This window comes from Suillus discolor (genome assembly GCF_016758755.1).
Source record: "Suillus discolor strain FC423 chromosome Unknown F5147scaffold_42, whole genome shotgun sequence".
Classification (NCBI taxonomy): Eukaryota; Fungi; Basidiomycota; class Agaricomycetes; order Boletales; family Suillaceae; genus Suillus; species Suillus discolor.
The window spans coordinates 320,439-342,063 of record NW_024541289.1 but is presented as its reverse complement, the minus strand read 5'-3'; the positions used below and the strand labels follow the sequence as shown (position 1 = coordinate 342,063).

At 47.7% G+C, this 21,625-nt stretch overlaps 9 protein-coding genes across 9 annotated transcripts; 7 read left to right on the top strand and 2 right to left on the bottom strand.

Annotated features, from left to right (window-relative positions):
* Positions 1 to 681: 681 nt before the first annotated feature.
* On the top strand, positions 682 to 2,080 carry F5147DRAFT_580290 (DnaJ-domain-containing protein; the record flags this gene model as incomplete). Its single annotated transcript, XM_041431535.1, has 4 exons — positions 682 to 1,091; positions 1,144 to 1,294; positions 1,358 to 1,682; positions 1,755 to 2,080. The coding sequence occupies 4 exons, from the start codon at positions 682 to 684 to the stop codon at positions 2,078 to 2,080; spliced, it is 1,212 nt and encodes a 403-aa protein (XP_041290807.1).
* A 512-nt stretch (positions 2,081 to 2,592) lies between these two features.
* Positions 2,593 to 4,157, top strand: F5147DRAFT_705088 (uncharacterized protein). The gene is made up of 5 exons (XM_041437936.1): positions 2,593 to 2,805; positions 2,930 to 3,103; positions 3,174 to 3,619; positions 3,673 to 3,883; positions 3,935 to 4,157. Exons 1-5 carry the CDS (start codon positions 2,718 to 2,720, stop codon positions 3,949 to 3,951), a joined length of 936 nt encoding a protein of 311 aa, XP_041290806.1. The 5' UTR covers positions 2,593 to 2,717; the 3' UTR covers positions 3,952 to 4,157.
* On the bottom strand, positions 4,135 to 5,592 carry F5147DRAFT_705079 (uncharacterized protein). Its single transcript, XM_041437935.1, has 6 exons — positions 5,403 to 5,592; positions 5,228 to 5,333; positions 5,155 to 5,177; positions 4,980 to 5,101; positions 4,817 to 4,925; positions 4,135 to 4,764 (listed from the first exon to the last, which is right to left on the bottom strand). Exons 1-6 carry the CDS (start codon positions 5,425 to 5,427, stop codon positions 4,235 to 4,237), a joined length of 915 nt encoding a protein of 304 aa, XP_041290805.1. The 5' UTR covers positions 5,428 to 5,592; the 3' UTR covers positions 4,135 to 4,234.
* A 617-nt stretch (positions 5,593 to 6,209) lies between these two features.
* F5147DRAFT_838443 (WD40-repeat-containing domain protein) lies at positions 6,210 to 7,663 on the top strand (the record flags this gene model as incomplete). The annotated part of the gene is made up of 7 exons (XM_041444154.1): positions 6,210 to 6,229; positions 6,252 to 6,267; positions 6,316 to 6,378; positions 6,434 to 6,514; positions 6,574 to 6,675; positions 6,735 to 6,926; positions 6,974 to 7,663. 7 exons carry the CDS (start codon positions 6,210 to 6,212, stop codon positions 7,442 to 7,444), a joined length of 945 nt encoding a protein of 314 aa, XP_041290804.1. The 3' UTR covers positions 7,445 to 7,663.
* A 575-nt stretch (positions 7,664 to 8,238) lies between these two features.
* Positions 8,239 to 9,961, top strand: F5147DRAFT_638664 (kinase-like domain-containing protein). Its single transcript, XM_041432981.1, has 5 exons — positions 8,239 to 8,649; positions 8,701 to 8,930; positions 8,983 to 9,198; positions 9,257 to 9,618; positions 9,671 to 9,961. Exons 1-5 carry the CDS (start codon positions 8,343 to 8,345, stop codon positions 9,771 to 9,773), a joined length of 1,218 nt encoding a protein of 405 aa, XP_041290803.1. The 5' UTR covers positions 8,239 to 8,342; the 3' UTR covers positions 9,774 to 9,961.
* A 93-nt stretch (positions 9,962 to 10,054) lies between these two features.
* F5147DRAFT_838441 (SNF2 family N-terminal domain-containing protein) lies at positions 10,055 to 15,764 on the top strand. Its single transcript, XM_041444153.1, has 11 exons — positions 10,055 to 10,503; positions 10,553 to 10,609; positions 10,656 to 10,691; positions 10,753 to 11,289; positions 11,339 to 11,944; positions 12,004 to 13,121; positions 13,172 to 13,244; positions 13,293 to 13,704; positions 13,761 to 15,024; positions 15,075 to 15,149; positions 15,204 to 15,764. The coding sequence occupies exons 1-11, from the start codon at positions 10,282 to 10,284 to the stop codon at positions 15,673 to 15,675; spliced, it is 4,872 nt and encodes a 1,623-aa protein (XP_041290802.1). The 5' UTR covers positions 10,055 to 10,281; the 3' UTR covers positions 15,676 to 15,764.
* Positions 15,765 to 15,791: 27 nt separating this feature from the next.
* On the top strand, positions 15,792 to 16,530 carry F5147DRAFT_705062 (uncharacterized protein). The gene is made up of 3 exons (XM_041437934.1): positions 15,792 to 16,003; positions 16,114 to 16,163; positions 16,216 to 16,530. The coding sequence occupies exons 1-3, from the start codon at positions 15,889 to 15,891 to the stop codon at positions 16,282 to 16,284; spliced, it is 234 nt and encodes a 77-aa protein (XP_041290801.1). The 5' UTR covers positions 15,792 to 15,888; the 3' UTR covers positions 16,285 to 16,530.
* Positions 16,531 to 17,838: 1,308 nt separating this feature from the next.
* On the top strand, positions 17,839 to 18,569 carry F5147DRAFT_272629 (uncharacterized protein). The gene is made up of 3 exons (XM_041428971.1): positions 17,839 to 18,111; positions 18,171 to 18,306; positions 18,364 to 18,569. Exons 1-3 carry the CDS (start codon positions 18,014 to 18,016, stop codon positions 18,532 to 18,534), a joined length of 405 nt encoding a protein of 134 aa, XP_041290800.1. The 5' UTR covers positions 17,839 to 18,013; the 3' UTR covers positions 18,535 to 18,569.
* F5147DRAFT_272654 (major facilitator superfamily domain-containing protein) lies at positions 18,567 to 20,925 on the bottom strand. The gene is made up of 10 exons (XM_041428972.1): positions 20,508 to 20,925; positions 20,444 to 20,463; positions 20,284 to 20,391; positions 20,149 to 20,234; positions 20,088 to 20,100; positions 19,816 to 20,037; positions 19,389 to 19,766; positions 19,220 to 19,336; positions 19,024 to 19,164; positions 18,567 to 18,972 (listed from the first exon to the last, which is right to left on the bottom strand). Exons 1-10 carry the CDS (start codon positions 20,652 to 20,654, stop codon positions 18,771 to 18,773), a joined length of 1,434 nt encoding a protein of 477 aa, XP_041290799.1. The 5' UTR covers positions 20,655 to 20,925; the 3' UTR covers positions 18,567 to 18,770.
* Positions 20,926 to 21,625: the final 700 nt, after the last annotated feature.

Here is a 21,625-nt window from a genome sequence, read left to right as displayed (position 1 = left end):
AGGCTTATAACCTCGTATTGTTAACGACAAGAGTTTCTCTGGCTTCTGGCGAGCATTTCGGTCTCACATAGATAGGCAAGTGATCATACCTCTATCTTGTTTGCAACGATGTCCTAGTAAAAGGGTCGACCTTGACCGTAATGCGCCCTGTCCCTGGCTCTTGAGCCCAAATGCGTCTGTTTCCCATTGCCTTGCCCAAACTTACCGCATTGCATTGTAAGGCCAGACCGACATTATGTGACTCTCATTGGCTAGCGAGACTGAAAGGCCCACAACTCGCTAGCAAAGGCAGAGCCGTCACTTCGCAGTCATTGTATCTTTTGCAGTCCTAGATGATTGCAAAGTTGCAGATGAATTGTAGGCGTTTTAGCCGAGCCCTGGCAGCAGAGATTTTGTCTGTCACGGGTGGTCTCTAGATGTGGATTTCTATCAAACGCAAGATTTACCTGTCTTTGCACGGGTACGCACATTATAAAGTGCCCAGACTCAAGATATATGTTTGGGTGCGTGGTTATGTGCGAACAAACTGCAGGCACGAGTTCCGGCGGACATGTGGCGCGCCTATAGTCAAGGACATGAGATCATCCTGGCTGCTTGCAGCCCTGAGCTTCCTTGTTTTCATTGATGTCCATCCTTACAGTCTGACTGATGCAAACTACAGTATCCCTAGATCGCTTATTAATGTCCGCAGCGCTCTTCCGCATCATCGGCTGGTCGTACCTCCCAGATTTTGCAACAAAACAAGCTCTTCGTGTAATTCACCGGATATATTCTAGTATCTTTCACCGACCTCCGCCTGATCCGCGAACACCTACTTATGCATTACACTACCGACTTACTTTCGCAACAGTCGTTCTTTGTTATCTCATCTATAACTTCCTGGATGCTTCCGGACGTATCACAAGCAACTTTTACGAGCTTCTCGGCGTATATCCGAACTCTAATGATGCTACCCTAAAAACGGCATTTCGCGGATTCGCAAGGAAATATCACCCAGATCGAGTAGGTCCGTCAGGAGAAGCATTGTTCATCGAGGTAAGAGATGCTTTCGAAGCCTTAAAGAACCCGGTGGTCAGGTTTGCGTACGATAGGTCAGTGGTCTTGAGAGTGGTATGGCTTGGTCACCTCATGTCTATATTTCAGATTTGGACCTGATGTTCTGCAATGGAAAGAGTGCACGACGATGCGCGAGTATCTCCGACGCGGGCTACTGAGCTCATCATTGTATCACATTATGACTGGTGCTGGTCTCATTCTTTTTTCAGCTATCGGAAAACCTAGTCCAATAGCAGCAGTAAGTACTCAGGATACTCGTTGTGCTGCTCAATTTGACCAGCTTCTTTGTGCCTGTTTCAAGTGGCGTTATCTTCTTTTTCTTTGCCTTTTTGCATCAGAGCTTTATCTCCTCCTTGCCCCCTCGCCCTCCACATCACCACCGAGCACCTTTGTTGATGCAGCAACCTCGCACGCTACGATCCTTGATGTAGTATTTCCTAAACGGATCGTATACCAACATATTCTTCTCCTCCATCAGGTCTTCTTTTTCCTTTCAGTTGCATTGTCCCGTGTGGCCCCGGTCCTGTTTCCCTCGCTGATGCAGGGAGATCCTATCATGGATCAGCAGATCGTACGTGCTATGGCCGAGAGACTTGGTGCGCTGGCAAAGAACACAGAACGGGAGTGTAAGTGGGCCATTACCTTTCTTGGCACATCCATTAAGTTCTGGTATACACCAATATTTCTTCTGACTCTAGTGTCGATTATGCTGGATACGGAATTGCTCGCAATCCATGAGACACCTATGGTCACTTCTGAGTTGAGCACACTACCTCGGCCGCGCGAGATACTCAAGAGTGATATCATGCATACTTTGACCATGGAAATGGAAGATGTCGTTGTGGAGAATAAGCTGAAATCGGAAGTCGGGCCTGTGAAGACTGCATGGAATTTCGCTGTTGATAAAGAGATGAAGAGAGTTCAAGGTCGTCGATTACAAGAGATAGCGGATCAACTGCCATCGCCGCCGCCGGAAACAGGTCAAGGAAAAATACACATCCGTGCTCGATCTTTATCGCTTTAATGCTTCAAATATTTTGACACTTTGCAAAAAAGATTGTGAGGTTGCCCCCAAACATTTGTCATACCGACAGAAGATAGTTGTGTTTGAGACCTCATGGCAGTAACAGCCAGAGATCCCATGTAGATCCGCAAGTACCTGAATGCATGTAAAGGACCTGAAAAATGAGGGTTCTGATACCCTACTTCACAGTGAGGCCAGCACATGACTCACCTGCAAGCAGAACATGCACAATGTAGGTGTTTTCCTCGTGGCTCGCCTGCATGCAAAAGCATGCAGGGTTGACTAGTTGACTTATGAGTTATGTATTAGTGTCAGCCATGCCTTGACTGCCTCGATCAAACTCGATTATCAGGAAGAAGTGTCTCGGACTGAGACTTCGTAACATCCAAGAAAATGGGCCGGGTTTGCCCTGTCTGACGTTCCCGACGTCACGGCATCGTTATCCATATGGTAAATTTTGAAAAGAAAGGTTAAAGAAAATTGCGTTATTTTTAGTGTTCAAATACGGACCTACGGGTTAGTTTTACCTAAGGATCCACAAAGAGTGGCTCACACTGCTACTTATACAACGGTCGCCGCACCCCCATTCAATTTACATGAAATATCTTTTCTTTCCTCCCCCTTCCATTCAAACGACATGGAGGGAGATTCTCATCACGCTGAGACATCAGTAGCAGGTGCCAAACGCCAACGATTGAGCTCAGAAGCTAGAAAGCTCCTAAAAGGTGAGCCGTCCTCCATCCATTCACACCAAGCGAAACGGTCCGCCCAGTTGTGCCTCTGCTGAGGCACGGTGGCATGTCAAACCCAATACTAGACTCTAGAGGCGTGCTGACACTTTCTATCCAGATTTTGCCGAGCATGTTTCGATGCACCCAGATTCATACCAAAGACAACATTTGCTTGACCAGGTGCGACGCTTGCACGGATGTGGTCAGACCGAAGCCAAACATATAAACACGTGGTTCACGCGCTACCGCGCTTCTGTAAGGAAGAAATCAATGCAAGACGATGACAATATCCGTGCGTGTTCTTCCTCCCGAACACGCCCATATGTGTACCCTTTGATTTACGTCATGATCTTGCCGAACAGTGTTCACGAATTTCACATCGGAGCAACTCGATATACTCAGGCCATTGCTGCGAAACAATCCGTTCCCCAAGAAAGAAATGATTGATATCTGGTCCGTATGTATCAAGGCAGAACCTGAGCAAGTCAGCAAGTGGGTCTTATACCATCAAGCAAAGACCGCGCCACTGCGAGGGACTTCGGAACAGTCTATGAGTGTATCACCCACCGCACCACTTCCTCATCTTCCCACACCTGCAAGGTCGTTATCACCTCCTCATGCTCGTGACATGTCATTGCCATTGATTGCAACAAAAGAGGAGCCTTCCCCAGCAAGTCCTCTCTGGCCAACTCACACAGCACCTGTGTCCCACACAAGCTTGCCACAACATGCGGCGGTGGGTCCAGACGTGCTTGATGAACTGAATCCGCCGTTTGTGCGAAAGCCTTCTTTGGATGGACCCAGACCTGTGAGTATTACTTGCAGCAGCCATAGCACATTTTGTAACTGAACGTGTTTTAGCTGCGTCATGTTCCTGTGACGATACCATCTCCAGCAAAGCAATTGGCAAAAGACATACATCATAGCATCACATCACATCGTCCAGGCTCAACACGCAAGCCCAGTACACGTGCGGAGTTTGATGCCATGTTCAAGCCGTACGAAAAGATGATGACTCAGTTCATCGACAATGTTGAGAGCGGAAAGCTGCAACATCTGGGTTGGGAGCCTAGTGAGTTGGTAATTACTGACTTGTTTAACTCGTTGAAATAATATGCAACAGGTCGCAAAGCAACATGAGTGTATCACCTTCGATTGAATCTATTGGAACCCATTGTATCGTTATTTCTGCAGTCATTGCATTTCTCATTTCGCTGTCTGTCATCATGTCAATATGACATACTTAGTAGCATATGAATCTGTTCGGTAGATACAAGTTCAGCATATCAGCATATCGTATTATTAGTGTAATAATGAAGTACTGGTGGTGATGTGGTCTCGCTCTCGCTCAAGGGTGTCAAGCTGGCGAACATGCGACCTTTGGACAAAATTCAAGAACTATATAAACAACCAAATATATTCCCTAATCCTCCCTTTCCTCCTTGGCTGCGACAGCCCAGACCTTCTGCACTGAAGACCAATACCTCTCTGGTTCGACCCGCGCGTGCGCTACATGTGCGCTCTCTTCAAACAGCTCGCAACGTACATCCATTCCGCGCTCCTTCGCAATCTCGGCATGTCGTGTGACCTCTTGCCACGAAATCAATTTGTCGTTGCGCGAAAAAAGGTAGAGGCGGGGTGTGTGGAGGCCCATCCACGATAGGATGCGGGGATTCCACATTTCGATTTGGAGGTTTTCCAACATAATCATTTGCTTACCGAACAGTAAAGAAAGTCCGAAGCGAACAGAGTATATTGTATGTACGATTGCGAGTACGATGCGTCTGGCGATTGGGTTCCGGATGGCAGTTCTGACAGATAGTTTGATTGATTTTAGGTCGCCCGTTGCTGGGCACGAGTCAAGAACCAACGCGCTCACAGACCCTAGAACTGGTGCGGAACTGTATTTCTGCTGCAGAATATGTCCAAGAAGTGTCATTTGCAGGGAACCTCCTGGTATTGCCGTACAGTGTTTAGCTGTCTCTAAGTCCAACCGGGGACTCACCATTGGAAAATGCATGCGTAAGTATTCGTGCAGGCCGTTGGGCAGGAGAGGAGGATGGTAAGCAATGTAGTGCTTCTAAGGCATCAATGACAGGCTTGAGCTTCCGTGACTTTCGATTGTGAGGCCACAAGACAACAGTGAACAATTACTGTGAGGTGCTCACCCTAGCACTCCTTGTAGTCCAGAGCAAGTCGGTATTGCACTGAACAACGATCTGAGACGCTTTTGGGTATAATTTGGCATATGCACTTGTGTAATTCCGCAAATGTCTAGGATGTGCTCCTACTGCGGACAACATTATTAGACATGGACTAAAGAACGCAAATTCAGGAATTTACGCCATCCGAATATCAAAACGACACTATACAGGATGCCCATCAGCTATCTTGCTAATAACGGACGCCGACTCACTTCGGAGACCTGGTATCTTGACATTGTTCGTGGTTATCCCGCAGATATATCCCAGTGCCAATCGTACGGAACCCTTCCAGAGGACGAACTGTAGACAGACTTCGTACTGGTAGCAAACGAAAAAACGCGGATGTTTAGGTGGGTCTGTTAGACACCAACAACTGATATTTCTTACCAATTGCGAACCGACCCGCGATCATCCTGGGACGGGGAAACAGCGTTCGAAACTCACCAGAACTCGACTTGCGAAGATACGCTCGTATGATATAAAATAATTATGAGACACACCACTACTTGTGCCAGTTGGGGTCACGGGGTAACGGTAGGTAGATGTAGAAACTTGGAGGACGTCCGGGAAATGGAAACTCTAATGGGGGTGTGCCAGCCGCCCGGCCAGATTAAAGCGGAGTTAATTCCAAATCGGGACGATGTGACTGAGCTTCAAGTTGTGACTTAGCTCACCCCGCCATCATCTTGATAACGCCCGCCGCCCCACCCTCTTTCCCGCCGCCTAGGGATCCGTGTAACCCGCGCGGGTCACGGGTACGGGTACGGGTTGAAGTGTTGAGCACCCGTTACCCGTACGAGTACTGCCGAACTTGCTGACAAATCTTTCCAGACAGCGTCGCGTCACACCTACCATATGCCACGTCAAATTTTCAAACCCCACCCTGCGCATCAGCACTTTTTTATATGTACTAATGTCATTTTAATTTATATGTACACGCAACGACGACGGGTGCGTCATCGTCGTGGTGAATGTTGACAAGCTAGGGGCCGACGCAGTTGTCACGCGTGACTCCCAAGCTTAGACATACTTCGAACCAATTGAGGATTAAACTCCGCTTTAATCTGGCCGGGCGGCTGGCACACCGCCAGACAGGACCCAGAGTAGACTCTACGTAGACTAGACCTAGAGTTTCCATAAGCCTTACATTCACAAACAATTAACGTTTAACCCTTATCTCACTTTGCCGCGACAATGCCTCATAATATTATCGGGTAATTCAACTCAGACTTCTAGTGGAGCAACAGGCTCGGTACGCGGTTTCTTAATTCACCCACTCCAAATACTGATGTACCAACAGAACTGTGACTCAGTCCGCCGGATATTGCGGAAGGTTCAATCTGGTTTGAATAGTCTATTTACAGTGAGTCCACAAGCATGCGTAACGAGTGTCCTGGAATGCGACTAAGCACTCGAAGGATTCTCGCAAAGGGGCACACAATGCCCCGCCAGTCTCCGCTGCAAGTGATGGACATGCTTCATCAACCTCGAATACCGGGGTAAGTTTTCATACTTTCCATTTAGTTTTTGTGCCCTCTAAATTTTGATGTTCGTGCAGGCTGATCCGAAATCGGCACCTCGGGATGCACAACTGGATGTCTCGCCAGTCTCCGTTGCTCCCCCAAGTGATGGACATACTCCATCAACCTCGAATACCGAGGTAAGTTTTCATACTTCCCCTTTAGTTTTTGTGCTCTCTAAATTTTGATGTTCGTGCAGGCTGATCCGAAATCGGCACTTCGGGATGCACAACAGGGTGGAGATAGCATGGTTCCATTGTCAGGACCTGCAACAACTGCAGCGTCTGTTGGCCAAGGCGCACAAGGGGATCTCGATACTGCTGGCAACTTCCAGGACACATATCTCAAACCTCTCAGGATATTCGACGATGTTATTGGGCAGATCGCAGACGTATGGATCCTCCTTTCGATCGGAACCGAACTGATTTTCTTTTGCAGCTACATCCGTATGCAAAGATAGCGCTGGGCGTGTTGACTGGTCTGGTTCATTCGGTCTCATTTTCGATGGACGGCACCTGCATTGCAGCTTGCTCGAATGATTGCACCATTCAACTCTGGGATCTAGCAACAGGGAAACCAGTTGGCGAGCCCTTCTTGGGCCATACTGAACCGGTCACCTCAGTCTCGTCCTCACCCGACGGCACTCTACTTGCAACCGCTTTGAAGGACAGCACCATCCGGGTGTGGGATCGTGCGACAGGGAAAACAGTCGGTGAGCCCTTCTTGGGCCATACTGGACCGGTCACCTCAGCCTCGTTCTCGTCCGACAGCACTCTACTTGCAACCGCTTCGAATGACAAGACCATCCGGGTGTGGGATCGTGCGACAGGAAAAACAGTCTTCTCAGCGCTAGCTCCGACGTCTCGTCTTTCGATTGCAATCCTTATTTTTCAGAGGTCATGGTATTAACGACTCACTACTATGGTATTTCTCGATGTCTATATGTGTAGTTACATATGGTTTCGGTCTCCACAACACCTTACTATCACTGATTCAATAACTCAGTGATACATACAGTGAGGTGTGACAGGCTCGAAATTCAGTATTGAGTTAAATAGTACCGTTCCCCGTTGACTATCCGAGGGGTTCCGGTTAGAATGTTGGCGCGAATGTATAAATCGACTGTGGCCTTCCACACACACGTTACAAATGGGCATGCAGACCGCGTGAGGGAAGCTCGTCGTCATACAGTAGCCATGGCCACAATACCAAGGACAGCGGTTCACTGATGTGTGCGTGCCGAATGCGACGCTGAGCTTTCCTGGTTCACTGTTGCTGAAGTTTTGCATTCATTTCACCCCCGACTAATGTAGTACATCGTGATACTGTTTGCATGTTTCTGAAATGGCAGCATTTGTTGATACATTGAACACCGGACGTAGTACTGAGGCACTCTTGATGATGTCAACATCAGTTTCATGAAGATGTGGTTGCGGTTGTTACAGATAATAACTTTGGTACATGTGGTCGTACCGTCAAATCAAGCCCTGACCTGATCATCGAACAGTGTAGTCAGTGTCGTAAGTTGTGCATCAAGACGAACTTTTACGTTGATAACAGGGCTGACAGAACATGTGTACGACAGTGGCCGTCGTTCAGGAGATCGTTGAACAATGAGTTGTTGTATTTTGGCTTTTGTTTGCGACTTGTTTGGTAAGAACAATACAATCTGGTTGTGATCTTGAGAGCGCTCGCTGAGATGTCGAAACTTTGATTGACCACGCAGTTCTCATCATTTTTTCCTTTCAGTCCTCTGTGCTATAGTCTGTGGTTGGTCTCCTCTTTCTATATTCCATTACTCTGGCGCATGATCAAACGAATGGCTGATAAGATTGGGCAATTTGGCCAGTCTCAGAAGCAGTCTAGTCAACCAGGACTTGCGAACTTGCCTTACACTTCAATGTCTCATTCGATATCTGTTGCTGCAGACTATCATCGCGGCTCGATATCAACGCAGCGAACGTCGTCCAGCGAATGGACCCAGCAGGAAAATAATCTCGAAGCCAAGACGTTTCCACTACCGCGTGTGTCGAGGCCCAAAGCATCTTACCGGCTCACCGACTTCATAATACAACGGACCCTGGGGACGGGTTCCTTTGGCAGAGTACATTTAGGTAGGTCTTTTGGAGTTATTCATTACGCCCTCATCTCATTTGGCTTTCCAGTCAGGAGCAAACACAATCTCCGCTTTTACGCCATCAAAGTGTTGAACAAAGAGAAAATTGTTCGGACGAAACAGGTCGAACATACCAATAACGAGAAGATGATGCTTGAAGCAGTTCAACACCCTTTCATCATCAATCTTTGGGGCGCGTTTCAGGACGCTTCCAACTTATTCATGGTAATGGATTTCGTTCCTGGTGGTGAACTTTTCACCCTGCTACGACGGTCGAATGTGAGTCTTTTCCAATCATCTATTTTAAAACGTTCTAATACCTTTCTGGAAGCGCTTCCCGGATCCCGTAGCCAAGTTTTACGCTGCAGAGGTCGCACTTGCTTTAAATCACCTACATTCCCTCGACATTATATATCGTGATCTCAAGCCAGAGAACATTCTTCTCAACCATGACGGTCACATTAAAATAGCAGACTTTGGATTCTCAAAACACTGTTCGTCAGTGACGTGGACATTATGCGGCACGCCTGATTATCTTGCACCCGAAGTGAGCGCCTGTGGTCATTTTCCAATTTTCAAGTCTGACTTCACATGACCTTCAACAGATCATAGGACAGCAACGGTACAACAAGAGTGTTGACTGGTACGCCCTGGGCGTGTTGATCTTTGAGATGCTTTCTGGACTTCCTCCTTATCACCAACCCGATCATAACCCCGTTGTACTTTACGAAAAGATTACTCGTGGTCCAGCCTTCATTCGGTGGCCGTCATTCCATGAAAATGCTACAGACATCATCCGAAAATTGATGGAGGGGGAGCCCTCCAAACGATACGGAAACTTGCGGCATGGGGCAGGTGACGTCTTTGCACATCTATGGTTCCGTGAAGTCGACTGGGACAAGTTGCGGAGTAGAGAGATCACTGCTCCTTACCTGCCTAAAATTGCAGGAGACGGAGATGCAAGCGCGTAAGTTTCATTCATTCTCTAATCTCGAACTTCAAGGCTCAATTTGGTGCAGCTTTGAACAATACCCTGAGGACAACGCTGCCTCACTGTACGGACTTCCAGCTGAAGACACATGGGGACAGGATTTTCCCAATTTCGAGTATACCAGCCACTAAAAGGGACTTTGATTCAGTTATCACTACATTATTCTTTGTTTGGAACGTTGACACCATCCATTACCTGCATTTGTTGTTGTAATACCCAGACACGTCGACACCCCCTGCGCATTGTACATTGTATACCAGTTGTTCTCAGTAGAACCTCTTGTTTGTTTCTCCCTTCAATCCGAGTATTAGCAACATCATCTTGGGTGTGATTTTTGGTTTTGCACCCGCTGCACAAACGTGGTCAAGTAGTATTACAACGTCCGTTATGCTCGCATTCCTATTTGTTCGGAACAAACATCAACATCATGTCGAAAAATGGGCTGCCATTTCCCCGAAACCTCGAACAACCAGCTAGTTCAGAATCTAGTCTCATAATTTTTCACCAGTGGGGCCCCACTCTTTTCCACCGGCCCAGAGGTCCAAGAAGCTCGTCAAACCGTTAAGAATTTGAGGAGATCGACTTGTGCGGGCGCTAAGGCTAGTGCTAGCGGGGTATATTCGTTTATGGCTGCGAAACATGCCGACAAAACATTCAAAATGGTTAGCATCGTCGAAGAAGAGCGAGAAAGGTGTTAAGCGTGGCTTGGGGAACGGGAAAAGGGAGGGTCGCGGTAGACGGAACGGGGTAACCAAGGGTGCGCAGTCGGTGTCGCAGGAGGATGTTGCTGTTGAAAGAACAACAATGCTACTTGAAAGACAGGCCGAGTTGGATCAGATTATGGACAAACATGATACGATGGTGAGTTTTTCTGTCGACAGGGGAGTTCACTGTTTTATATTCGGATTAGGTACGGGAGGTTTTTCACTTGGAGAAGTTCGTGACTCTCATTGAATATGACCCAACTGTAAGCTCTTCTGAGCTTGCACTTTTTTGGCACTTATTGTTCCTAGATTGCAAAGCAGGACAATTCGATTGTGTTTCAGGAGGTGCGTAAGGAAGGACACTAAGATTATGACACTTACGGAATGACCTATCTTGTCTTCACAGTATAAGTCGAACTATGACTTGCTCGAAAAAGCCTCTACATCGGCAGGTCCATCGCGTGCTACAAGGAGGGCTCATATCGAGCGCGTTCAAAACCTTACCACACCACTTTTACCTTCCACCACCTCTCGAGTGCACACCGAACTGGAATTACCCCTCTCCGCTAAATCAAAAGGGAAACAGAAGGCGGTTGATCCAGTCAATGGTGCCGCGCCTATTGAGTTGATTACGCCGAAGAAGCCTGGGAAAGGGAAATCTATATCTCAGCCTCCGAAACTTCGAGCTCTGGCTCCGATTTTGCCTGCGGATGGCGAGGCTTCTATTTCCGTGGGACTCGTACGTGGCAAGAAGAGGAATATTGCTGTTGCTTCCCCCACGGGTTCGTCCGCTGTTCCCCCTTCTGCAAAAAAGAAGCGGAAATTCCAGGAGGGACTCGCATCGGAAATGGCGGAGATTCCTAATGTCTTAGGGCATAAGTCAACTGGACCAGATGCTATGTCGTTGGATCCTTTGCAAACCTCTACTCGTCGCAAGTCTTTGGTGAGTGTTGATTACCTCTTTGCCGATTACTCGTTCAAACATCTTTCAGCGACATCCTCCAACTACGATACGAGAACCACCAACACTTTCCCAACTTCCCAGTGAAGTTGAGCCGCCACAATCACAATTTAATATCAGACGCATTAAGCTCATAGTGCGACCGCCACCACCATTGTACTCTAATCCCCGCCAGCATCCCCCTCGACCTCGGTTCCATTCCTCGCTCTCTAGCTTTTTGAACTCATATGTCTCCATCAATGACTCAGATTTAAGCGAGGACGATTTAAATCTCATGGCTCAGGAGAAAGCTGCACTATTGGACAAGATGGAGAGCTTCCGGCAACAGGGTCGGCTTATTATTGACAACGCGACCTTGAATGAGATATCCAAAACAAGGGGTGGCGTAACTCTCCACGAACCAAAGCAAGATCGGGACACTTGGGATGTGATCTTAGAAGCGATTACTCAACGCTCCCGACAGGAGCAGGTGAAAGGTCGAGTTATTGCTACGCAGATATCGAGTCGCATCAAGGCGTATTGGGATCAACGGGCACAACGCGAGGATAAGGCAAAAATGCATGAAGAGAGAAGACTTCGTGCCTTGGCGAAGGCAACTATTAAGATAGTCACTAGTGAATGGAAAAAAGCTGTCTTCGTACGCACCATATTCTTTTTTCGGGGATATTGCTTTAATTTTAATTTTCCTCTACATAGCACATTCGGGAACAACATCGACTGCGCGCGGAGGCTGAGGAAAGGCGCCGTGGTCATGAGCATTTAGATGCTATCCTTGATCGATCCGGACATATATTGGAAACTCAGCAAGCAGAACTTGCTAGAGGTGATATGTCTCGCAGTAGATCCAGTAGTGTTTCTGGTCACTTCCTGGAACCGGGATTCGACTCTGAAGGCTCGGAAAATTCAGAGTCTGAAGTAGATCAGGAAGATACAGATGGCGTGGAGCGGCAATTTTCGTCACAGGCGAGTGACCGAGATACAGAGAATGCTGAGGAAAAAGAAAGCACCAAGGATGATGATGACGAAGAAGAAGAAGAAGAGGAGGAGGATGAGGATGAGGAGGAGGGCGGAACCAGTGCGTCAGCATTACTGGGGCCATCACTCCCTCGGTTTGAAGTTGATGATACTTCGAGCGCTACCTCCCGAGCTGGTGCTAATCTGCTGGATGCCGAGATGAATGATGAAGAAGAGTCGGAGGCTGCTATGGCCATGGAGTCACCTCTGCTTCTCCCTTTCAGATTGCCGATGTCTCGGGAGACTCCTACCGACTCCGACTCTGTTTTGCACGAGCAGACGACTGAAGACTACAGGTCTCCCCATTTTGAGAGTTTCAACGACGCGCCTTCACCAGCCAGCACTGTTGCTGGCCATGAAGAGGAGCCTGAATCGAATTTTAATCGCAATAAGGAGTTGAAGACAACAGTCACCGAATCTACTCCGGGTAGTTTGACTCTAGGTGCTGACGACGTTGATATGGGTCAAGCCACTGAAGTCGAAACCAAAGACGATTATACAGGCTTCCCAGCTGTCGAAACACCATCTTCTCGCCTCCCATCACCTACGTTTGGTATGGAAGTCGATGAGTCTGAGTTATTTGACGAAGCAGAAGATGTTCATCAACAAGAGGACAACGTACCAGACTATCTCAAACCATACGCCGTTGCACCTGTCCACTGGGACACGCAAGACAAGGTGAAAGTTCCCGTGTTATTACGGGGTGTCCTCCGCCCATACCAGCAATCCGGTTTGGAATGGCTTGCGAGCCTCCATGTCAACAATCTAAACGGCATACTTGCTGACGAAATGGGATTGGGGTATGCTTTTGGGTTCCTTGTTCAACGCGTTAGCTCACTCTATTCAATAGGAAAACCATACAGACAATATCGCTCCTTGCTCATCTAGCTTGTGATCGTGGAATATGGGGTCCGCATCTTATTGTGCGTGGCTCACCTGTTACCTTTTGCATTTACCAACCAGCCATTTAGATTGTCCCCACAAGTGTCCTCCTAAACTGGGAAATGGAATTCAAGAAGTTTTTACCTGGATTCAAAACTCTGAGTTACCACGGATCGACGAAACGCCGCAAGGAGCTCCGTCAAGGGTGGTACAACAAGCACCACTTCAATGTCTGCATAACCTCATACACACTCGCTAGTCGCGATGCTCACATATTCAAGCGCAAAGCTTGGTATTACATGATACTGGACGAAGCACATATGATCAAAAATTTCAAGTCGCAACGATGGAATATTCTCTTGATGTTCCGCTCCTTTCGGCGTCTTCTCCTGACTGGCACCCCGCTACAAAACAATCTAACTGAGTTATGGGCACTTTTGCAATTCCTGATGTCTGGTACTAACTTCGCCAACCTAAAAGAGTTTGGCGAATGGTTTTCAAGTATGCATACTTGCGTTTTGGGGTGTAATGGATCATTGCTTACTTCTGATACTTAGATCCCTTGGAGAAAGCGATTGAAATGGGTACCTTGTTGGACGACGAAAATATGCAACGCGTGACCAAACTCCACACAGTTCTGCGTCCCTATCTACTCCGCCGTCTCAAACGTGACGTTGAGAAAGAGCTCCCCAGCAAATATGAGCATCTCATTCTGTGTCCCTTATCCAAGCGGCAGCGATTCCTCTACGACGAGTTCATGGATCGCGCGCATACCAGAGATGCCTTACAATCTGGTGTTTACCAGAAGATCGCAAATATCCTCATGCAGCTCCGCAAAGTCTGTAATCATCCGGATCTTTTTGAGGTCCGTCCGATCGTGACATCTTTCGCTATGACACGTTCTGTTGCCGCAGACTTCGAGATCAAGGAGCTACTAGTTCGGCGAGAGCTTATTCGGGCGAGTGATGAAGACAGTATTAATCTTGATCTTCTTGGCCTGCGGTTTATTGATCAACAAAACGTACCTCTACTTCCTGCTCTGGAAACGCGGCGCCTTGATGCGACACATCGGCTCCCACTTATCTCAGAAATGCCTGAGGAGCCGCCACCAAAGGACACTCGTACTATTCAAGGATACCGTGCTTACCATGCATACCAACAGCGAGTTGCACAAGTAGCTCGCTGGTCACAAATCGGTTACCTCAATCGCCTGCGTTGTACCCGGTTACCGGTCTACAGCCAAGAGTTGTTGACTATTGCTAAGCAGTGTCATCGACCAATCCTCCCCCTTTCCACATTGGACATCAGCCATCGTTTCATGGACACGGTTCTGCCTCTTCATTCGGCAGTCAAGACTTACGCTGACCGGGCTAAAGAGCTGCAACCTGTGGTCGAAAGGTTCGCTTTCGTCACTCCAGCCGCAGTTGCTTTGGACCTACCTTGTTTTGCCCTGGCAGGATGCGAGCACGTTATATCATGTCAGTCATCTGACTTCGATAGCGTCCTGCATCACGCTAGCGTCAAGCTGCAGATAGCGTTCCCAGATCCATCCCTTCTCCAATATGATTGTGGCAAACTGCAAGAACTTAGTCGCCTTCTCCGACAGAAGAAATTGGAAGGACACCGTGTTCTCATCTTCACACAGATGACAAGGATTTTGGATATTCTGGAGATTTTTCTCAACTTTCATGGCTATCTCTATCTTCGTCTTGATGGAGCCACCAAAATCGAAGACAGACAATATATCACTGAGCGGTTCAATGCAGACTCCAGGATTTTTTGCTTCATTTCTTCCTCTCGGTCGGGTGGAGTAGGTATCAAGTAAGTATTTGTAGGTTGCCTGGTCTGTTGATTGCTAACCACCCCAATAGTCTTACTGGAGCAGACACCGTCATCTTCTACGATAGCGACTTCAATCCCCAAATGGACAAACAGTGCGAGGATCGGTAAGATGGCTCCTCAATTTCTACATGATGATAAGTGATCAAACTTTTTCGCAGTGCCCATCGCATCGGTCAGATAAGAGACGTCCACATCTACCGGTTTATCTCTGCACATTCGGTTGAAGAAGCCATGTTGTTGAAAGCTAATCAGAAGCGCTCTTTGGACGATCTCGTCATCCAAAAAGGCGAATTCGACTGGCGATCCCTGTTTGATGACCAAGGAGCTCTGTCAAAGGCTCTAGTTGAATTCGAGGACAAGGAAGATGTCCATGCTGCCGCTGTAGCCGCGAGAGAAGAAGATGTGATGGAAGGCGCTGATCAAGCCGATTTCGGTGCTGAGGGAGAAATTGAAAATGAAGGCAGGTTGCCGGATAATGCGCAGGATGATCAACCTACTGGTAAGGAAATGTTGGATGTTTCCGAGATGGACCAAGTTGCAGAGGAAGAGGACGAAGGAGGGGCAGTATCGGACTACATGATTAGCTTTGTCCGGATGGATCACGACTTCTTCAGAGATTGGCGGCTATGATGGCAGTCTCGTATTCTGTTGTTGTTTAGGTTGTTTGTACTGTTGGTTCTTCCCAGTGCTATCTATCAAATTATATATGTTGTTACTTATCGGAAAGTATGATGAGCGGAACTTAATCGGGAGTTCGCGCAATTTACGTGACAATACCGGGAGTCGTTTTCACCTGCTTCCACGCTCTCGAATTTTATCGTTGCAGTCCCCAGGTCGGGCAAGATGATGATAACAGACGTCCTGCACCGCACTTTCGTCAGTGGACTGGCTGCACTAAGCGTGTATGGAATATTCATGGGCTATGCCGTGCACCGCGAAACACTAGCGAAAGGGAGAGGTAAGATGATGTATACCACCAATTTCACCCCAACTTTCTGACGCAAATTGTGCAGAGGTGAGAAAACCGACTACAATTAGCATATGAGGGCAACTCACGTCGACTATCATAGTACATGGCATTGAAAGAAGCCGAAGCAAAGCAGCGCGAACAGACGAGTGCAAGTTTCCACGTTTTACACATCGTCTTATCCTTTTTGACACTGCTCTCAGGTCGAAGAGGAGGCGAAAGAACTTGCGTTAGCAGAGGCTGCCCAGGCTGTTTTCCGCAAAGGGTCGTGACATGACTGCACACTGACCTTCTACTACATCTTTGGTTCAAGGATAATCATGCAGTCTCATAGGACTGCATACCATAGATGCCGTAGTTCATCTTGGGCTCGCTCCGCGTAATGTTCCTGTAACTGCCAACAAGCTGTCCATGCCCACCATTTAATTGTCTCGTGAATTGATTAACAAGGTCATTTCTCTTCTGCTTTAGTCGCTCAAATAGAGACTATGACTGAGCTCGACTCGTATAGCAAACGGTTCAGACGAAGATGTGCCGGCTGAAGAAACTCAGACATTTTACTTCAATATATACTAACCACTTTCACAACGAATAATCATGCCAGAGAGGATGAGAAGGGTCGTTGACATCTGATGAAGGTCGCTTTCAAGGCATGATCAATCAGCCCTTGCGAGGAACGCCTATAACTGCTAGGAATTGATCAAGGCGATGTGCAAGAACAATCCATGGAAACTCGATGCCACCAGCACGCTGATCTTCGATGAAGACAATATGTAGTATCATGATGATCACATTACTAGCACTACCCTCGTTTGAACTAGTATCGGGTGGATGGGTAGAGGGGGCTCCATCATGCATCCTTGATGAAAATCCCTCCAATGATTTTGGATCGGATTTTCCCGGATGCCCATTCGCCCTGCAGCTTTGAACGTTAAACCTTGTTAGAGCCGTTGTCATCATCACCCGTACATTGTATCAGACCAGGATGTCAGACACTATGGCGGAGTCTACTACTCCAGCACAGACCAATCGGCCTCACTGTGACGTGGAGCAGCCCAGGGCATGGGGCCATTGCCCTACGGTTCACAGAGACTGGGCTCGACACCTGTCTTCAAATCACAACGCATGAACCTCAACAGAGTCGCAGAGGAAGTGAGAGCGAAAGAAATGCGGTGTATTGTGTTGGAATGGTCTAAATCGTATGTCTCAGCCTCTCTCGATGGGGCTCCAGGAGCCTAACATGGTGTCGTTCCGATCAGACAGTTAATTGCCAACGGAGGAACAAATCCTGTTCTTATGGCCGAAAAAAATCTAATTCATCTTCAATTTCTTTGCAGGAACAGAGGTACGACAGTATGCATGGCCATCTGCAGTAGATCAATGCAGTAATGAGATTATAGAGAGATAATGTGTATCTCTCTGACATCTCATTACAACGATGCGAAATGTTCGACTCTCAACCGTAACATTCTGAAGTCGGTTGCAATGCCTCTCGGCATTGTTTCATTGCACCCAGTTTTATTTTTCAGTAAAGGTGCAGTGTTTCTGGTCAATGTTCCTGATGTAGTCTCCTTTGAGACATTCTACGTCGGAGAGAATTAACTCAGTACTATCAAGGTCATGTTCGGTGAAGGCCTGATATCTACACGGTGAGACGCATCTCTCCAAATTCTGTTGTTTTAATAATGTCTCACCAGCAACGCAAACTTCTTAATTCCGTCTTCTCAAAAATACGCTACTACACCGCATCGTCTGCGAAGGTACTCCTCCAACACCCTTTCGGCAGCAGAAAATGACTCGTATGCGAAAGCGTTGCAGAAGATCGGGTAAGTCTGGTCATTTTTGCGTCTGAACTCATACACACGATGGTGTGTTGCAACCCCTTGATTGGAAAACTCTTGAAGGTATGGACGATCGCAGTGATCATCCTGCTGCCCATTTTTGGCGAGGAAAGTGTGGCAGACGTGCGGGAAATACGACGTACCGTGGAAACAATGGATAATGCCAGTCACTGCCCTACGATCCTTACTACTGTTCTTCGACGGCATCATCAAAGAGACCCTCCGTCTCCATCCCTCTTGTCCAGTAATGGACCGAGTGTATGTTTTTTCTTCCCTTCCATACAAGGGGCTCACTTCATATATGGCGCACTACGCAGGGCGTCCAACGCAAACACCCTCCCTTTACAATTCCCCACGCGCTCCCGGTCTAGTATATGCACGTCCGCCGCCGCGACCCTGGAGGGCGCCTATTCAATCATCCCCATCCTCGCTGCAAATCGTCACCGAGAGATTGTGAGATGGCGTAACGCCACAGCCGCTGAATGTGCGGTTGCTGATTTTGTTTGGTAGGCTGTTGTGCACTATTCAGTGATGATACCTGCTACCATGTGGCAGTGTCTCATACAGCAGGGCTATACGATCAGCAGCCGAGTGTACGACAGGATGTATGATCGAAAGAAGTTGCTACAACAAAAGGCCTTTGCCCGACATCAAGCTGGCGGAATACTCGTTTTCCATTGATAACACGTTAGTACACATACCCACTACCATACACTCAGTTTAGGCGGGAGCAAGCCCCCTGCGAATAGGGCTATGTCCGACATGGGGTCTCTGACCCCAAAGGACAATAAAATTGATTCAAAGAAAAAACTCTGTCGTAATTTACACCCAAACGGTACAAAGTTGCATTGTGTCTTGCGGGATAAGCAGTAGTATCGCCCATAATTTCTTGATGCGAGAGTCGCATGGATCGTTGACTACACCAGATATCTAAAACCAACAGGGACCTGAAGGTCATTGATATCCTTTGCATTCTGCTCGTTTCTCTCAATCTGCTCATTCACCCGCTTCAAATGCAAATGCATGACACCAAGCATGACCGACGACACCCCAAGTGCTGCGAGGCAGGCAGCGTAGGAATAACGATATGTCGGGCCCCAGGGGAGAGGCCAGAGGTACCTATTAAAAATTGTAAATAATCAGCGAGAGCGGGAGATCGGTGGCACTAACGATCCGACGATGCTCCCCACCGCAGACATCGCACTAATCAAAGCGACAGCAACGGCTCGCTTCGCAGGTTCTCTGGCAAAAGTGTTGTTTATCCATGCCCAGAGAATCATTTGTCCTGCGGCGACTTGAGCCATCAAAAACCTGCACGTCTCTGAGTACACAAGGCATCACTCTATTAGACGATGACTCTGCTTACATGGAAACATAGCGCGCAATCATATCCATCGTACAGATGGATATAATGAATCCGAGGGCAGCCGATGCGCTCGATGCAAAAATGTACATGCAACGCTTTTTCGCGTTGTCAGAGTACCTGATCGTCTATGAGACACGATTCGAGATCGAGCAAAAATGAATTGCCAGACCTTGAAAGAGCAAAAGCTACAATAGCGGCAAGCGCCCACGGAGGAGCGGCTAGCAGCAAAGTAGTCGTCACATCATATCCCATAGTCGCGACGATCGTCGGGAAGTAAAGGACGAATGACAGCGACATATAATCGATGATGATCGCGCCTGAAAACCACCATACCTTCCAGTCGGACAAAGCATCCCACAGTCCTTGTATGGTCCCCCGTCTCCCAGGCCCGTCAAGTCTTCCATAGCCGTCGTCTGTAAGACGAGTGATAGCGAGCGATCTTTCCTCCGGAGTGAGCCAAGCGGTGTTGTGAGGGAAATTAGGGAGTATAAAGAATGCACAAATCGCGACTATGACAGTCATGCCGCCTTCGATGTAAAACAACCACCTGTAGATATGTCAGCTTCAGCGAATGACAATAGACGAATGTTTCTCGCCTCCATCCGGCTTGACCAAGTTTTCCCCGCATGCTTGTAAGTATACCAGATGCAAACAGGGGTCCGAACCCAGCGCTGAGCACGCCTCCACAAGTAACGAAAGTCGTTCTCACAGCGAGCTCGTCTCGCTTGTACCACCCTGATATAAGAAACATGATACCAGGGAAGAAAGGTGCTTCGGCAAAACCAAGAAGTAAACGGGCGAGAAAAACCTGGGTATAACTTGTATCGAACTATCAGATGCCACAATGACGAACGGCGGGAATGCATACTTCTGTGTGATTCCTGGGTACGGTTAGCATTCATGGTCATGAGTGGCCAGTGTCGACAAACCTGTCAATGCTGATACTAAACCCCATACCACCATACAACATGGAATAAGGATAGCAGGTTTCTCTAGCCAGTGCAGAAACATATTCCTGAAAGAAAGTCACAATAAACTTTCCCTCGACAAAGGATGCAACTTACGCTGGCACTTGCATGGCACTGAATCCCACATACATGATAGATAAGATCGTCGCGTATTGGGTTCCATGCAGGTGCAGGTCTTTCTCAAAACCTCCCAACCGTGCGCTACTGTAGACGACATAAGATACCATACAAACGGGTATGAAAATGCGTAACATACCTAGCATTCGCTCTGTCGATCTAACAAAGGGGTAAGCACAAAGTAATAAAGAACTCAGACTCACAAAGTTTAGAACATACAAAAGCACGATCACGGACAGATGTAGATCGAGCTTCCTTACCAATCTCCTCTCGAGATCATTACGGGCATGGCTGGATAAAACAGACGAGACATGAACGGTTTCCGATTTCGTATCGATGAGAGCAGACATCGTTCAAAAACAAAAACACAGCAGCAAGAGTTGACAAGCCTCTTCTCTGTGACGTGCAGATGAGAAACAAAGACAGATCGTCTGGCACGGTCATCAATTAAATATCGACTGGCATCCAATAGGGTACTCGGGCCGTTTTGAACAAATTGCTAGAAGCAATGACTGTGTGCGTGGCATGCAGTTATGGTAGTGATATTGACAGAAATGCCTCCGAAGTTTTGCCAACTGGTCTGGCCAAACTGGTTGTGCCCGACTTACGGTTGAACTCAGGTGCAGGGGGGGTGATAGGACCTGGTAGAACTCCAGGGCATCTGAGACTCGTGGACATATAATCTAGATTATGATGACACGGATGGGTTTGGAATGATTCAATAGAACGCGAGAACCAACCCTCAAGTAAGATGGTGCTGGTGACCAAGCAGACGACCCTGCCAAGTCATGGTGGAAAAACCTTGCAATCAATTCAATTTCGAAATTTCAGGTCTTCGCTGTGATGATCCTCTCAATTGTAGAGGCATGCCACCCGCCGTCGACATGCTCTGCATACTTGTGAAGAGGTTGACATTGTTGTCGAGATTGCACAAGATCTTGAAGCATCCTTCACGTGGACGCTTCCACTCTCGACAGAGCCTCGTGATGCAGATGATATTCTTGCAGGTCCAGGGAGTATCTCGTCCGGCGACATTGCCACTGAATTTGCGGCTCTGTAAGAGGACTGAAGAAGTTGTAGTGCTACTTCTGATCTTGGCAAGTTGGACCCATGAGAGTAGACGATGAATAATACCAAAGGTTATTCCATTGAGGTAAATAAAGATGATTGAATGAAGAAAAGTCGGCAGTCACGCAAATATCACTGCAAGTCACAACATGTCACGTTGTCTATGTAAGCTCAATTGCACGACCGGTCCGATGACGGCAGTCCACCCGAATGCGCGCTGCACCCAGCACTTCCAAAGTGCAATTTGAAACTC

Bases quoted from the DNA above. Each gene is read 5' to 3' on its own strand.
- F5147DRAFT_705079 (XM_041437935.1), bottom strand. From the start codon at position 5,427: ATGATCGCGGGTCGGTTCGCAATTG. The intron at 5,334-5,402 runs GTAAGAAATATC...GTTTGCTACCAG, and splicing joins CGCGGGTCGGTTCGCAATTG to TACGAAGTCTGTCTACAGTT. The intron at 4,926-4,979 runs GTGAGCACCTCA...CACAATCGAAAG, and splicing joins GGACTACAAGGAGTGCTAGG to TCACGGAAGCTCAAGCCTGT.
- F5147DRAFT_705088 (XM_041437936.1), top strand. From the start codon at position 2,718: ATGGAGGGAGATTCTCATCACGCTGAGACATCAGTAGCAGGTGCCAAA. The intron at 3,104-3,173 runs GTGCGTGTTCTT...CTTGCCGAACAG, and splicing joins GCAAGACGATGACAATATCC to TGTTCACGAATTTCACATCG. The intron at 3,620-3,672 runs GTGAGTATTACT...AACGTGTTTTAG, and splicing joins CTTTGGATGGACCCAGACCT to CTGCGTCATGTTCCTGTGAC.
- F5147DRAFT_272654 (XM_041428972.1), bottom strand. From the start codon at position 20,654: ATGTCTGCTCTCATCGATACGAAATCGGAAACCGTTCATGTCTCGTCT. The intron at 19,337-19,388 runs GTCTGGCAATTC...ATAGACGATCAG, and splicing joins GTAGCTTTTGCTCTTTCAAG to GTACTCTGACAACGCGAAAA. The intron at 18,973-19,023 runs GTTAGTGCCACC...AATTTTTAATAG, and splicing joins GTGGGGAGCATCGTCGGATC to GTACCTCTGGCCTCTCCCCT.
- F5147DRAFT_705062 (XM_041437934.1), top strand. From the start codon at position 15,889: ATGATGATAACAGACGTCCTGCACCGCACTTTCGTCAGTGGACTGGCT. The intron at 16,004-16,113 runs GTAAGATGATGT...GTCGACTATCAT, and splicing joins AACACTAGCGAAAGGGAGAG to AGTACATGGCATTGAAAGAA. The intron at 16,164-16,215 runs GCAAGTTTCCAC...CACTGCTCTCAG, and splicing joins AGCAGCGCGAACAGACGAGT to GTCGAAGAGGAGGCGAAAGA.
- F5147DRAFT_838441 (XM_041444153.1), top strand. From the start codon at position 10,282: ATGCCGACAAAACATTCAAAATGGTTAGCATCGTCGAAGAAGAGCGAG. The intron at 13,122-13,171 runs GTATGCTTTTGG...TCTATTCAATAG, and splicing joins GCTGACGAAATGGGATTGGG to GAAAACCATACAGACAATAT. The intron at 15,025-15,074 runs GTAAGTATTTGT...CCACCCCAATAG, and splicing joins TCGGGTGGAGTAGGTATCAA to TCTTACTGGAGCAGACACCG.
- F5147DRAFT_272629 (XM_041428971.1), top strand. From the start codon at position 18,014: ATGCCAGTCACTGCCCTACGATCCTTACTACTGTTCTTCGACGGCATC. The intron at 18,112-18,170 runs GTATGTTTTTTC...CGCACTACGCAG, and splicing joins TGTCCAGTAATGGACCGAGT to GGCGTCCAACGCAAACACCC. The intron at 18,307-18,363 runs GTGAGATGGCGT...TTTGTTTGGTAG, and splicing joins CAAATCGTCACCGAGAGATT to GCTGTTGTGCACTATTCAGT.
- F5147DRAFT_638664 (XM_041432981.1), top strand. From the start codon at position 8,343: ATGATCAAACGAATGGCTGATAAGATTGGGCAATTTGGCCAGTCTCAG. The intron at 8,650-8,700 runs GTAGGTCTTTTG...TTGGCTTTCCAG, and splicing joins CTTTGGCAGAGTACATTTAG to TCAGGAGCAAACACAATCTC. The intron at 9,199-9,256 runs GTGAGCGCCTGT...GACCTTCAACAG, and splicing joins CTGATTATCTTGCACCCGAA to ATCATAGGACAGCAACGGTA.